Genomic DNA, 14,403 nt, shown 5'->3' on the forward strand with positions numbered 1-14,403 from the left:
GCCTTTATCCCAAATCAACCTCAACCACTTGAACAATAAGTAGAGACAAGAAATAAACAATATACAATTGCATGAATTATCCTTGAATTGAACAAAGTGTGTAACTAGAGGGAGAAGTTTACATTAAAAATCTAACTTTTAAAGGTATATATATGTATATATACATATATACATATATACATATATATGTATATATAATACATTTTTAAAATACACATTTTAAAATTTGATGTTAAATCCACTATTGTTTTATACAGCAGTGTTGCTTTTTTTTTTTTTTTAATACGTGTTCAAATTCTCCATTCTCCATAAGCACTTCCGGTGCTGCTGGCGAGAAATATGCAGACTTTCCTTTTGTCTGACGCTGTTGCCATGGTGACTCGTTATATCTGCGCTCCATTGATAATGGCCTTTTAAAGTTGTTTGGATATCCGCATCTCATGTACTAATAAAATGACTGGTGTGTGTATATATTACTGTTTATATTACTATATTAATAAAGTATATATTACTTTATTAATCAATATGTAGATAACACACGTTGCACTGTGCTTCGAGTGGATGTGTTTATTCTTCCTTTATTTCTTTTCTTACCCAATGACCATGAGCTGTTCAGAAAATACAAATATTTATTTTTTTATTTTTTATTATACCTTTATTTAACCAGGGATAAAATCACATTGAGATAGATATCTCATTTACAAGTGAGCCCTGGCCAAGGTAGACAATACACACAATAGACAACATAAAACAAATTAAGTACATAGAACAATAATCACAACACACACATTTCCAACAACAATAAAACAAGATTAAAACAAAATTAAGAACAAGTGCAGACAGTTTGGAAGGTTCGGTTGAGATACAGCTTAAACTCATTCATTGAGATAAGTTCACTCAATTTCAATGATCTTTGAATCTTATTCCAAGCAGTTGATGCACTTTAAGTAAAAGCAGTTTTTCCAAACTCTGTCTTCATTAAGGGAACATTTAAAAGAATATATCTACTTGAACGCAGATTATGCCCTTGACTACTGACAGTTAGTAGACTATTCATGTAAAGAGGAAGCTGGCCAACTATGGCCTTGTACACTAATATAAGCCAATGCTTGTATCTTCTTAAGTGAAGCGAAGGCCAACCTACCATTTCATACAGTGCACAGTGATGAGTATAATGATTGGTACGAGTTATAAATCTTAAAGCAGAATGATAAACAGAGTCCAATGATTGTAAAAGAGCCTTAGCGGTGTTTCTGTAAAAAACATCTCCATAATCTAAGACAGGTAAGAAGGTAGCTTCCACCAACTTTCTCTTTGCTGACTGTGAAAAACAAGCACTATTTCGAAAGTAAAACCCTAGTTGTAACCTTAGCTTAGGCAACAAATGTTTAACATGTAACTTAAATGATAAGTCCTCTTCCAACACAAAACCTAGATATTTATAGGAGGAAACTAGCTCTATAGAATTACCCTGTAGAGTGTAAAGCGACGGAAGAGAAGATACACACTTATATTTCCTCGAGAAGATCATATATTTTGTTTTCTTATCATTCAGAACTAATTTTAAAGAAATAAGGTTATGCTGAACTATTGCAAATGCTTCCCGCAACTTTAAGATGCAGCTATTAATGGAGGGTGCAAAGCAATAAATGATGGTACCATCAGCATATAAATGAATGCTTGCATCTAATAAATTATCACCAAGATCATTTATATATAATGTAAACAACAGGGGACCCAAAATGGACCCCTGTGGCACACCAGATTCAATACTAAGCTTGTCAGAGAGAAACCCCTTAATTTGCACCCTTTGACACCTGTTCTTTAAGTAGTTCCTAATCCAACCTCTTCGCGATAGAAGAATGCCATGATTGACAGTGTCAAAAGCTTTAGCCAAATCAATAAACACTGCAGCACATGATCTTCCACTATCTAGGGCACAAGTAATGTCATTTAGAACTTTCATAGTGGCAGTTACCGTACTATGATTCTTTCTGAAACCAGACTGATACCTGAACAAAATACTATTGCTAGATAAAAATTCCTTTAGCTGTTCACTGACAATAGATTCTAAAATTTTGACTATCACTGATAACTTGGGAATCGGTCTATAATTATATAAGATGGTTGGATCTCCACCTTTCAGCAGGGGAACAACCAAAGCAGATTTCCAGACATCAGGAATAACATTCTGATCCAATGATAAATTAAAAATATAAGATAGTGGGCCAGCAATAATCTCAGCAGCTAATTTTAAAAAATATGGCTCAATTTCATCAGGTCCTGCAGACTTCTTAATATCCAGGTTTTTTAAAGCCTTTAAAACTTCACTTCTTGAAATAGTAGAAAATTTAAAAGTAGAGCTGTCTTCTCTCAGAGGAGGAGATGGATTTGGTATAACACTCAGAGGAATTTCATTAAAAATTGAACCTGAAGAAATAAAATGCTTATTAAAAACATTTACCATATCCGTCCTACTAGTAAGAAGGCTACTTTTCTTTTACTAAAATTTGATCAGGAAAATCATTATATAACGTGGAGGGAGAAAGTGATTTGATGGTCTTCCAAAATTTAATAGGGTTATTGAGATTTTGTGTGGTTTCATTTAGATAATATTCAGATTTCGATCTACGTATAAGAGCTGTACATTTGTTTCTCAATGTTCTAAATGCTACCCAATCTCTTTCTGTACCCGATTTCCTCGCTATGGCCCAAGCCAAATTTCTTTCATGAAGGAGTTCAGATAATTCATGTGAGAACCATGGGTTATCACGTCCCTTTACTCTGAATGTCCTAACAGGTGCATGCCTGTTTACAATCTTCAAAAATAAAGTGTGAAAATACTGCCATGCAGTGGACACATCAGGTATTAAAAACAATTTATCCCAATCAGATGCAAACAACTCATGCAAAAACCGTTGTTTATCAAACAGTTTAAAGCTCCTTTTTGTAATAAGTCTAGGTTTTACTTTGGGAATTTTACAATCCCTTATAACGACAACAGTGCAATGATCACTAACATCATCAGGAAAAACCCCTGTATGTGTGTATTTATGGGGTTTGTTTGTTAGTATGATATCTATTAAAGTGGACTTAAAAAAACAGCTGACAGTGAGGTGAGAGCGTCACTGATGGCTGCTGGTGGTCTATAGCAACCAACTATACATAAATGACAATCCTTTCCATATTCCAGATCAATAGCCAAAAGCTCAAACTGTTAAGGGATAGAAACTGATTTAAGAACAGTAACATGAAAGTTTAATTTAATATACATTGCAACCCCACCCCCTTTACGTTTACGATCAGCCTGAAACACATTATACCCCTCTAATGCAATGTCGTGGCTTGAGATTGATTTTTTTTAGCCACGTCTCAGAAATAACCAAAACATCAGCTTTGGTCATCTTGGCCCATATTTGTACTTGATCTAATTTTGACAACAGGCTACGAACATTTAAGTGTACAATACCAAGGCCTGATCTATTTGAAAAATCCAAAGGAGTTGAAACACTTCCAACAGGACCAGGATTTGGATTAATACCGGCCAGTAAAAGCAACAACATTATCAAATATCGCTTCCTTAGATTTTTTAGTGAAGGATTACATTGTTCTTTACAAGAGTCTGGTAGAGAGATGTTAGGAATGAAAGTAAAGATAAGTGAGCTCTTTGTCCTTATGTCCATTAACACAGAATTACTAACAGCCCGAAATATGAAAATACTGTCCGTACAATTTGTTTGGCAGATACATATGGAAGCGCAACAAATGATTCGTCTTATCTTCCGCTTTCCTCAGTATGTCCCATAGACCGGGCATGAAGATCACTGCACAAAAAAGGAGCACTTTCATGATATCAACGTAGAAGTGAATATCGTGCAGACAAACTTCGAAACAAGCTCGTTCAGACAAAGAGACTGAGTAATTAAATAATTATAGTACAAAAATTTTATTCAAGAGATGCAATGTCAAAATAAACATCGTACAACAATGTTATCTCTTTAAACACCAAGATCCAAGATTCTTGGTTTTCCGAACGAACGCATTTAAGCCAGGCTAACGAAATAAACGAATTAGTTTGTTCTACAGAACAACTTGCAGTAGGGCTCGTTAGTCTCGTGTCTGCACAGAAACCTCCTGCAGGTGTTGGCGCACAACACTGTCCAACACTTTGCTAAGTCCCTTACAGGCCACCGTTGCAGCCTCCATCAGAGCTGGTAGGTGGTCCTGGTGGAGACGGGCATCCATCTGCACCAGTGCGATGTTCTCACTTCGAGGTAGAAGTGCCAGGGACATTGTGGTGCCACCGCCGCTCTCCTCGGCATGGCACAGATCAGCCAGCGGCGTGTCCTCCACAAAACCGGCCGTGCAGGCGCACACGTAATCACGCATGGGGATACCAGCATCCACCAGGGCCAGAGTAGCTGCATTAACACATGCACTGTAGTTTCCACCATCTGACTGGAGGATCTGCACAGGAGAACAGAATTTATTAGTGCATGCACCACAGACATTAAAGTATATTTTATTGTGTTTACTAGAAATGGCAACTGGGGCTTGTGATCCTGAGCATATGTTTTCCTTCGAAAGCGGATAACTCTTCACTACCAATGAAAGAACCTTCTTCTTCTGGTGGATAAACGCATAGTTCCTAAAGGATAACGCTCACCTTTCCCTTCCTCATGGGATAAGTCAACCTTCTTGGGGATAACTCTCCCCTTCCTTTACCTGTTGATAGCTCTTCCTTTCCTGTGGGACAAGTCAACCTTCCTGAGAGGACTACTGTTATTCCTGAAGAATGACCTTATCCTTCCTGGGGCTATAACTCTCCACCTCCCCTACCTGAAGGATAACTTAACCCTTTCTGGAGGATACTTTTGTTGTCTCCGAAGGGAATTACTCTCTCGGTCTCAGGGAATAATTGTCTTTCCTGACAGATGCCTTTACCCTTCCACTGGGATAAGGCTCCTTTTTCTCCAGCCACATTTCCTTAGTGAAAAGATGGATAGATTTTTTTTTTTTTTTACAACTGTGGCTGCATTATTACCCTTTCATTCCATCATGTGAGGGTTTTTTGCGCTTGGTTGTATGGGTGGGCAAGTTTCTAAAAGATGGGTGACATTATATCTACATAGTTTGGATGAAGTAACCAAGGTCAGTTACCTTAACATAGATGTCTATCTGGGATCGTGGGTACAGCTGGGTGAGGACGGCAGCTTCAAAGGTCTGTTTCAGGTGAAGACTCATCTCGCTGGATTTGCGATCGCCGTGCGGTCGTCTTTTTCTCTCTGCCGTGCTGAACGTGGCCATGCTGTACTGGCAGTTAATGACCGCTCGGTCGTGAAGAGATTTACTTCTGGACCCTCGAACCTTAAAGAAAACAGTGACGGATAAAGGAGATAGAATAAGGATTGACAAATCAATAATGCATTAATAGCTCACCAGGTACATGCTTTAGTGTGCTGCTAAGTCACCAGAAACTAAGCAGGTCAAAAAGCGACAGTTCATGCAAGTTTGTTGATGAAAATTAACAAATACGATTATTACCAATTTAACAACAACATTGAAACGTCGTTGGCAACAAATTTCTGTCCTCATTAAGACAGAAAGAAAAATAGTAAACACCTGGGTGATGTCATGTGCCCCAACATAAAGAATTACAGCATAATTACAATTAGCATATACTGCTAACTGTTATAGTTAGTATATACTGCTTCATATCTATAAGTACTGCATTATAGGAAATGTCAGTCATCACATCATATGTGTATGTTACACACACTACTGCTGCTGTAAATTGTACAAAAAGCATAATATTGCACTTGTATAGTCTGAGTTGTCTTGTATAGTATAGTGTTATTTATGTCTGTATTGTCTTCTATAGTATAGTAGTGTTATTTATGTCTGTATTGTCTTCTATAGTATAGTGTTATTTATGTCTGTATTGTCTTGTATAGTGTTATTTATGTCTGTATTGTCTTGTATAGTGTTATTTATGTCTGTATTGTCTTGTCTTGTATAGTATAGTGTTATTTATGTCTGTATTGTCTTGTATTGTGTTATTTATGTCTGTATTGTCTTGTATAGTATAAAGACATAACACTGTACTATACAATGTACAGTACAGCGTTACTTATGTCTGTATTGTCTTGTATAGTATAGTTTTATTTATGTCTGTACTTTTGAGAGAGTCACAAACAGCTGGAACCAAATTCCTTGTGTGTGTCAGCATCAACACACTTGGCCAATAAACCTGATTGTGATTCTTTACAGCTGCGTGTGAACCAGCTTGTGGATGTGTGTGTGATGGACAGGAGACATCAGAAGGAGTTTGCACAGTGTAGTGTGTATTGTTACAGCCTGATGTAGACAGCAGTAGTGTGCACGTGTACCTCATGTGGTCCGTACACCACCGCCAGTGCTTTAGTGTTCCCCTGCTCCATGTACGCAGATCCGTCCGCCTGCGCGAACACCCCCATGCGCGCCTGCACTTTCCTCAGCTCTGTGGCCTTTCGCCCATCCAACCGGTAGCCCTGATCGGACAGTAGTTCGAGTCCAGCCATTCGTTAACTTATCGAGTTTTTCTTCTCTCCTCTCTTGTGGAACGTTCAAATCAACCGAACAGGAAGCGCCGTGTGCTTTTACTGCTGCGACTGTTTTTTACTTCCTAACCACATTCCGTCAAGTCCCGCCTACTGATCTCTGATTCGCTAGTGAGACTGCGACAGCTCGCTGATTGGGCAAAGTCTCACGTAACCGTAGCAACCGGGAGGTATATTAATTTAGCATTTTATTATATAATATATATTAAATATCATATACAAACAGATGACCATGAGGCCACAAACACAGACAAAAAATAAATAAATAAATAAAAAATAAACAATAATAATAATAATAATAATAATAATAATAATAATAATAAAACGCAAATCACAGCACAGAATTCATGTTTCCGTAGGGTAGTTCTATGCATCTAGCATTACCTATATTTTAAACGGCAAGAAGATATTACTATTTAACATCTTTGACGAAGCGGGTTTTTTTTGTTTGTTTGTTGTTTTTAATTTTATTTTTTTTTGTGCCAGAATACGGGTAGAGAGGCAATGACGTTTTGTTACCGCGACGCTGATTACGGATCCTTGTTTGGTCCAAAAATGTCCAACAAGGGGAAAAAAATAAACAACTCCTAATCTCCAGACATAAATAATCTTCTGAAATTTAAATACATTTATTTTTATTTAAAAAAAAAATCCAATAAAAAAACAAAACTGCTATTTTGATGTGCCGTTTATGTTAAACCGTTTATAAACTATTTTAGTTACAATTTATAGTTGTCTATGCTAAAGAAATGAAAGCTGCTGTTTATAATCATTCAAGTTGATATAAAATTACTGAGATAGAAATGTGAAGGTTTTTATAAGAGCAAATGTGGATGTGGAATACATCTATAGGTGTTCAAAAACATATTGCATTTAGTTTATCATCGAAGTCCAAGAGCAGGTTAAAAAACATTTACATATATGTATCTGCCCAAACTTTTGCAGACGCCATTTTTTTTGTCTGTGTATAGCCTTGTTACTAATATTTCATTTCGGCTTGTGATCATTAAAAAAACCTATCGAGATAAATCGCGCCATCCAAATAAAAAATAAAAAATAAATTAAATAAATAATCGCGGCGCCATCCGGATAGAGAGAATATGATTGTGGTTGGATGAGAAGTATAAACATTGTACCATTCCGATCTATCGCACCTGAACATGACACAAATCACGTCACACTTCAGTTACCCAAGTACGAACATAGATACACTAGATGTCGCATTGGGGTCCTAAAAATATATCAAAACCACCGCCATCTTTGTACAGTGCTCCTTTACCTCAAATGCATGGACGATGCCGGACTTCTGTGCTGCATTTGGTTGTTCAAATGAAAGAAATCTAAAAACCAGACAGCAAGGGATTACATTTCACAAGTGAGAATGTGTTTTATGATACTGAATGTTAGGAAATTATATTTCTTGTTCCGTTTGTTTGTTTCAGTCCTTGGTTAACGTTAGCAGCTAATCCATGCTAGTTACCCATCAGTTTTTGACAGTTAGGAAAACAGACAATGTCTGACTTAAGTAAAGTTGGCCTCATATTCACAGATTCAAGTTTCCGTCAGCAAAGTGCAAAACCCGAAAAGCGAATACTATAAAAACAGTCAATAACTTTACTGTAATACACTGTACTGTCACCAAAATCATTACAAATTAAAAATTGACCCATGCTTTTTTGCTTAAAGGTGAAAAGACCCAACATTTTGTATGTTTTGTAAGATTCCCTTATCTTTCAAACATATTTTATTAGATTGTCCTGGACTTAACACAAGCAGAACGCTCTTTTATCAAGTTACTTCACTTAAAGACATATTTAATGACATTATGTCTGAAAAGGGTTTAGATTTTTTTATCTTATGTTAATAAAAAAATTTATAATATGACTTGCTGTTTATATTTGTTTTGTATCATAATTAATAAAACAATATATTTTAAATGTTTAAATGAACATGTATAGTCACACCATTGTAGCAGTGTTACATGCAGTAGGCTATAAGGTAAGTAGTGATTGTTCATATGAAGTTTACTCAAGTGGAATAATGTAACTAATAAACTTACACCTACTAGCACTATGCATTATATTGTGAAAAAGTAGATTATCTTAATATCAAAACCTTAAATTTTCTCTGGACTTAATGATAAATACATGTTTGAACTTTGGAATGACCAAAAAAAAAAAACTAGAAAATGGCATTCATGACGATTTTATTTCTTTGCCTACATTGACGCTGATGCATTAAGAGGAGGGGGGTCCCCTGTACCAAGATGGCGGCTCAGTTGACACATTCGTTCCAATGTACTGCCGTATACAAGGTGACATCTAGTGTATATATCTATGAGTACGAAGATGTCTGTGGAAGAGGCTCAAAACGAAATGTCTCAACCAAGCACTAGCACCAGCGAGGAAGTTGGTAGCCAGGAAGACCAACCAACATCCCTGGCTGTACCTGGAAGAATTTTTTCAAATGGTTGGATGGAAAAAAAAAACTCATTGCGCACCCAAGTTCCACGAGCTAATGGCTTACAAAAACTCACTGTCTAATTTAAAAAAGCATATTGAGGTAAGCTGAAATTTTGTTATTATCAGTCAATTATTAACAAATTTGAAATTCGACTTAAGCCAAACATTATCTGAGCTTAAATTATTGCTATATGTGTACGTTAATTGTGCAAAGCTATAGTTTTTGTTATTATCAGTCGATTATTGACAATATTGTAGTGACCTAGTAAATGCCAATGGTTTGCTTGCTACCAGTAGGCTATGATTCAGCATTGCAAACTAGTTTGGTGGCTCGGTGTGAGATTTGAAATTCAAATTTAACCAAATGTTATCTGAGCTTATATTGTTATTATGTGCAATATTTGTAAGTTAATTGTGCAAAGCTATAATCTACAGCTGGTTGATAAGTTATGTACTAAGGATAGTCATGATCCTGTCTGTGTATGAGAGTGCACGTGCCTGTATGGGGCCCTATGGGTCCTCATCCTCATGTTGTTTTAAATCTGTATAATTTCTTTATTCTGATGAACACAAAAGATATTTTGATAAACGATGGTAAGCACAAAGTTGACGATACCATTGAATTCCATCATTTGTTTTCCTACTATGGAAGTCAATGGTTACAGTCAGCTGTGTGCTTATCATCATTTATCAAAATATCTTCTTTTGTGTTGATCAGAAGAAAGTAATTCATACAGATTTAGAACAACATGAGGATGAGGTAGCCTAGTGGTTAAGGTGTTGGGCTACCAATCGGAAAGTTGTGAGTTCGATTCCTACGTTCACTGAGCTACCACTGCTGGGCCCCCGAGTAAGGCCCTTAACCCTCAATTGCTCAGTTGTATAAAAAAGAAAAATGAGCTAAAAATGTAAGTCTCTCTGGATAAGGGTGTCTGGTAAATGTGAAAATGATGACAGAATTTTTCTTTTTGGGTGAACTATCCCTTTAATGTGTGTAAATTCTATAGAGACAGTTAAATGAGTTTGAATTGAGTTTAAAATGAAATTGAATAACACACACACTACCCAATACACAATTACAATATTGTCTAAATTGGCCTGATTTTTGTTTTTATTCCACAGGCCTTGACTACATCAGAAACCACTTAAACTGTCAGGCCGAGAATCACATCAGTGAGGGCTGAGGTGCCCAGGAGACACCGTAGAGGTACTGAAGTCCTTCCCAGCTGTGTGCCAGCTATGGCTTAAACTGAATACGACACTCCCGGCCTCAGCAGCCTGTGAAAGACTGTTTAGTGTTGCAGGGCTGATCTTCAGGCCAAGAAGAGCATGCATTGGCTCAAAGAACCTTGAAAACCAGCCGCTTTTGCGGCTGAACAAAGGATATTGGTAACTTTTTGTCGCATGTTCTGTGCTTCCCTGTTGTTTACTCTGTTGTTGTTTGGTTGTGTTTGGTTTGGTTATTGATGACGTGCCTCTGAAGTTTGACTTTTTGCACCATTACAATACTTATAGCCAACTAGTCATATCTTCTGCTCTATGAAACACAGCTCAGTAGTACACATATATGGTTCTTTAATGTATTTGCATTGTACTAAAATGCGTTCTTTTTCAATGGGCATATACAGTATGCGGCTGAAACCGGTAGCCAAATTTTCATCCCAAATTTTTCAACATTATCATATTAATATAACATTATAGTCATTATGACCCATTTTGAGGAGGGGTTGTGCACAATAGGCCCCTGTGGCACAGCCTAAGCGTTTGTCCTTAATGGTATTTTTTCCTTGCATTTCTTTTACTTTTATACTTTTAAAGTAGTTTTGAAACCAATACTTTTACTTTTACTTGAATAAAAAGCTTGAGTTCATACTTCAACTTCTACAGAAGTATTTTTAAACCCTAGTATCTGTACTTCTACCTGACTAATGAATAGGGTTGGGAACCGAGAACCGGTTCTTATTCAGAACCGCTTCTGTTTTTTAACAGGAACCGGAACCGCGCGAAATTTTTTAGTTTCGGTTCCAAACGCGGTTCCGATGAGATGACGGGCAAAACGCTGTGATCGGTCACTTTAAATAGCCACGTCTTACCTCATGAATATTCATTGTTTTACAGTCACGCAACCAAATTAACGCAGCTTACCACAGAAATCAGTCACTCGCGCTGCTGTGCTGAGGTACGCTTTGTGTTAAACATGTCTAAAAAAAGTCTAAAGTGTGGATTAATTTCCAAAGCTACGACAAGGAAGCAAATCTACCCCATCATTAAAAAAAAAAAAAAAAACAAACAAACAAAAAAAAAAAAACACATTTTCCAAAAATAAATGTTGTATCAGAACATCAGTGATGTGTGATCTGAGTTTGGTGACAGTACAGTGTATTACAGTAAAGCTATTGATTTTTTAATATTATGAAAAATCATAAAAAATAAACAAAAACACATTTATCCCAAATAAGTGTTGTAGTACAACACTCAGGACATCAGTGATGTGTGTTCTGAGTTTGGTGACAGTACAGTGTATTACAGTAAAGTTATTGACTGTTTTTTTGTATTCGCTTTTCGGGTTTTGCACTTTGCTGACGGTCCCTTGGAATCTGTCTCTTAGGTGTTCACACATAAAGACTTATGTATCTTGTCCAACGCAGAGGAAAGCTGATATTGAGGAAACTTGGGTTGTAGCTGCCTCTCTACATTACTATAAAAAGAGGCGTTATTTGTGTAATAAGAGTGTTTAGGTCAGGAACTATTGACTCGGGAAATTCGAATCTGTGAATATGGAGCCAACTTTACTTAAGTCCCTCTGAGAGGGTTTTTCTCCACAGCTGGAGATACAATAAGCCAGGAAAGGTCTCGTCTTCTCCCAGAGACAGCAGACATGTTAATTTTTCTTCAGAAAAATTATTGTTTTTCTTCAGCAAAAATGCTTTGCCAAGTTGTAATTCTGAATGTTAAATTTGATGTTGGATTTATTTAAATTGATATAAAGTATTAAAGAGTGTATGTAAAATATTTAAAGAGTGATTAATAAACATAAATGGAATTGTTTAAGTATTGTGCATTATTTTTCACATTTCTTTTATTATGGAATCGGAATCAGAACCGGGAATCGTAAGGCAGAACTGGAACCGGAATCGGAACCGGAAAATTCCTTTTGATACCCAACCCTACTAATGAATGTGAATACTTTTGACACCACTGGTTAAAAGGCATTGTGGGCAAATTATAGGTAAGAATTAAACGAAGTGTGAACTTTTTTATATCGTCGCTGTCGGGTGGAAACCTTGTATGTCCAAATTTTGTCAGTTTCATATTTTTTCACATATCGATGCTATTGGTCAGTCCTCACGTGGGTCTGTTATTTTTACAAGTTATTAACCAATCTAAAGTCTTTAAAATAGCTTGAGTGCAAATCTCATAACTCCATTGGACACTTCAACTGTCCACCTCTTCCTCACTCCGCGGGAGAGCTTCGCGCCATATTTCTCCTCAAGAAGAGTCGCAACGAATCAACACGTCTTCTGAGGTAAATGTCTTCAAAACACTGGGCTCAAAGGAAAAAAAATTCTTAATCCCGGCTAGTTCTGGTGCTCGTCTGAGGACAGGAATTTAGCGCAAGACAATCCACTGCAACGCGGACTAAACCCTGTGTACTGCAGATAAGGTACGGCGTTTTTTTAATTTTTGGAGATACGAGGTTTCCGCCCGACAGCGACGATATTCAGAATTAAATTTACAAAATAAATTTTAGATCTTAATCCTGTTAATTCTAAAAAAATGAATATGTAAAAAAGTTCAGAGATTCCTTCAAGCTGTGGTTACGGTCAGACTGTCGGATAAATGAACGCTGCAAGGAATCAAAACGAGCACAATGCAATTTTAAAAATAAAATTTATTAGCGTCTCTAATGTGTATAAATAAAAACATATATAAGAAACAATGCATATATGCATTATGAGCAGAACAGTAACTGAATTCTGTGATACAAAGGAGCTGAGGCTAACAAACCCCAGTTTGTTTTCTTTTTTTTTTCTTTTTCAAATCATTTTTTGACGTAGGTGTGTCTGTGAGAATGTACCTTGGAAATCAAGCATCGCAAACAAGATCCATCCCTATGAGTTGCAACTCTAAATTCAGTCATACAAATGAAAGTATAAAGGACAGAAACTGGAGTATAATGTGTAGTGTGTTGGAGGGTGGGGGTGGGGGGACAAACAAAACAAAACAAAAAGAGTGTCTCAGGGTCGGTTTCCACAAAAACACAGGAAACCACGTTCACAGCAAACGGTATCTGCTACAGATTGTTTAAGGTAATTGTACAGTACTTTGAGTTGTTCTGAGCCAAATCAGAAAGCTGTAACCAGGGCATCTTAAGATATATCCTCACCAACTATGAATACACATCAAAGCTGTAAAATAATACAGAATTATGCAAAAAAAAAAATAATAATAATAATAATAAAAAAAATAAGCCAGGGCAAGTCAGGATATTTTGGAAGTGCAGGTTGCACTAACGATCGCTGAAACACTCGACTCAACGACAGACGATCTGTGGGTTCAGTCGTGACGGATCAAAACCCACAGCTCAGACGTTTTGGTCATGCTTGCAACACTGGCTGAAGTATTCTTCAAAATCAAATAAAATAACATCATAATAATCCCCAAATGGTTCGAAATGCACAAGACAGAAGCAGCACCATCTGAGGATCTGAGGAGGGGGAAAAAGTGGTCGGTGGATGAGTGTGAGGTAAGATAACTGCTGCTGGTACTCCAAAATGAAGGAAAAGAAAATTGCACACAGCGGGTAACAGACAAAACGCAGGACGCGTGTTCCTTCAAATCATAGCTACATGTGACTGCTGAGATCAAGTCTGAGCAACGTACCAATTTATTACTCTCACCCACCATGCAGCTTAACTCAACTATTTATTTATTATTAATAACAACTACAATTACTTGCAGCCCCTCTGCTGTCATCCATCCATCCATCCATCTGGAAGAGTTCAGGTATCATTAGGTTCCTTCTGAGGCACAGAAATGTTGCTGACATTGTAGTGTACGGGACGGGACGCGTCCTGAAGCTTACACACACCTAAACCATAACATGCTTCCAGATAAAGTCTGGTGGTTAAGGCTTTTGGCTACTGCTCAGAAGGTTAGATATTTAAATTCCAGCCTGCTCACTGCTGAGCTCATAAACAAGATCCTTAAACCTTACTCAGTTCTACTTGCGTCAAAAGAGTATGTCTTTGCAAACGCAGTAAACAAGAAGAACTCGACTGGGTCACGCTGACGACTCCAGAAAAATCCTAAAAAACGTTTCGCCACATGTTCTTGAGATC

General features: G+C 37.0%; 2 protein-coding genes across 2 annotated transcripts in view; both read right to left on the reverse strand.

The window, feature by feature from the left end:
• Positions 1 to 3,930: 3,930 nt before the first annotated feature.
• On the reverse strand, positions 3,931 to 6,655 carry exosc4 (exosome component 4). The gene is made up of 3 exons (XM_060875063.1): positions 6,390 to 6,655; positions 5,161 to 5,367; positions 3,931 to 4,467 (listed from the first exon to the last, which is right to left on the reverse strand). The coding sequence occupies exons 1-3, from the start codon at positions 6,558 to 6,560 to the stop codon at positions 4,108 to 4,110; spliced, it is 738 nt and encodes a 245-aa protein (XP_060731046.1). The 5' UTR covers positions 6,561 to 6,655; the 3' UTR covers positions 3,931 to 4,107.
• Positions 6,656 to 12,935: 6,280 nt separating this feature from the next.
• The window catches only part of prkacbb (protein kinase, cAMP-dependent, catalytic, beta b), a 14,248-nt gene continuing 12,780 nt past the window's right edge, over positions 12,936 to 14,403 (reverse strand). Inside the window, exon 10 of the mRNA XM_060875062.1 lies at positions 12,936 to 14,403. This exon is cut by the window's right edge and continues 1,134 nt beyond it. The gene's annotated coding sequence lies outside the window, so the exon portion shown is untranslated.

This window comes from Tachysurus vachellii, chromosome 7 (genome assembly GCF_030014155.1).
Source record: "Tachysurus vachellii isolate PV-2020 chromosome 7, HZAU_Pvac_v1, whole genome shotgun sequence".
NCBI classification, from domain to species: domain Eukaryota; kingdom Metazoa; phylum Chordata; class Actinopteri; order Siluriformes; family Bagridae; genus Tachysurus; species Tachysurus vachellii.

Bases quoted from the DNA above. Each gene is read 5' to 3' on its own strand.
- exosc4 (XM_060875063.1), bottom strand. From the start codon at position 6,560: ATGGCTGGACTCGAACTACTGTCCGATCAGGGCTACCGGTTGGATGGG. The intron at 5,368-6,389 runs GTACACGTGCAC...GTTTTCTTTAAG, and splicing joins TGGTGTACGGACCACATGAG to GTTCGAGGGTCCAGAAGTAA. The intron at 4,468-5,160 runs GTAACTGACCTT...TCTCCTGTGCAG, and splicing joins AGATAGACATCTATGTTAAG to ATCCTCCAGTCAGATGGTGG.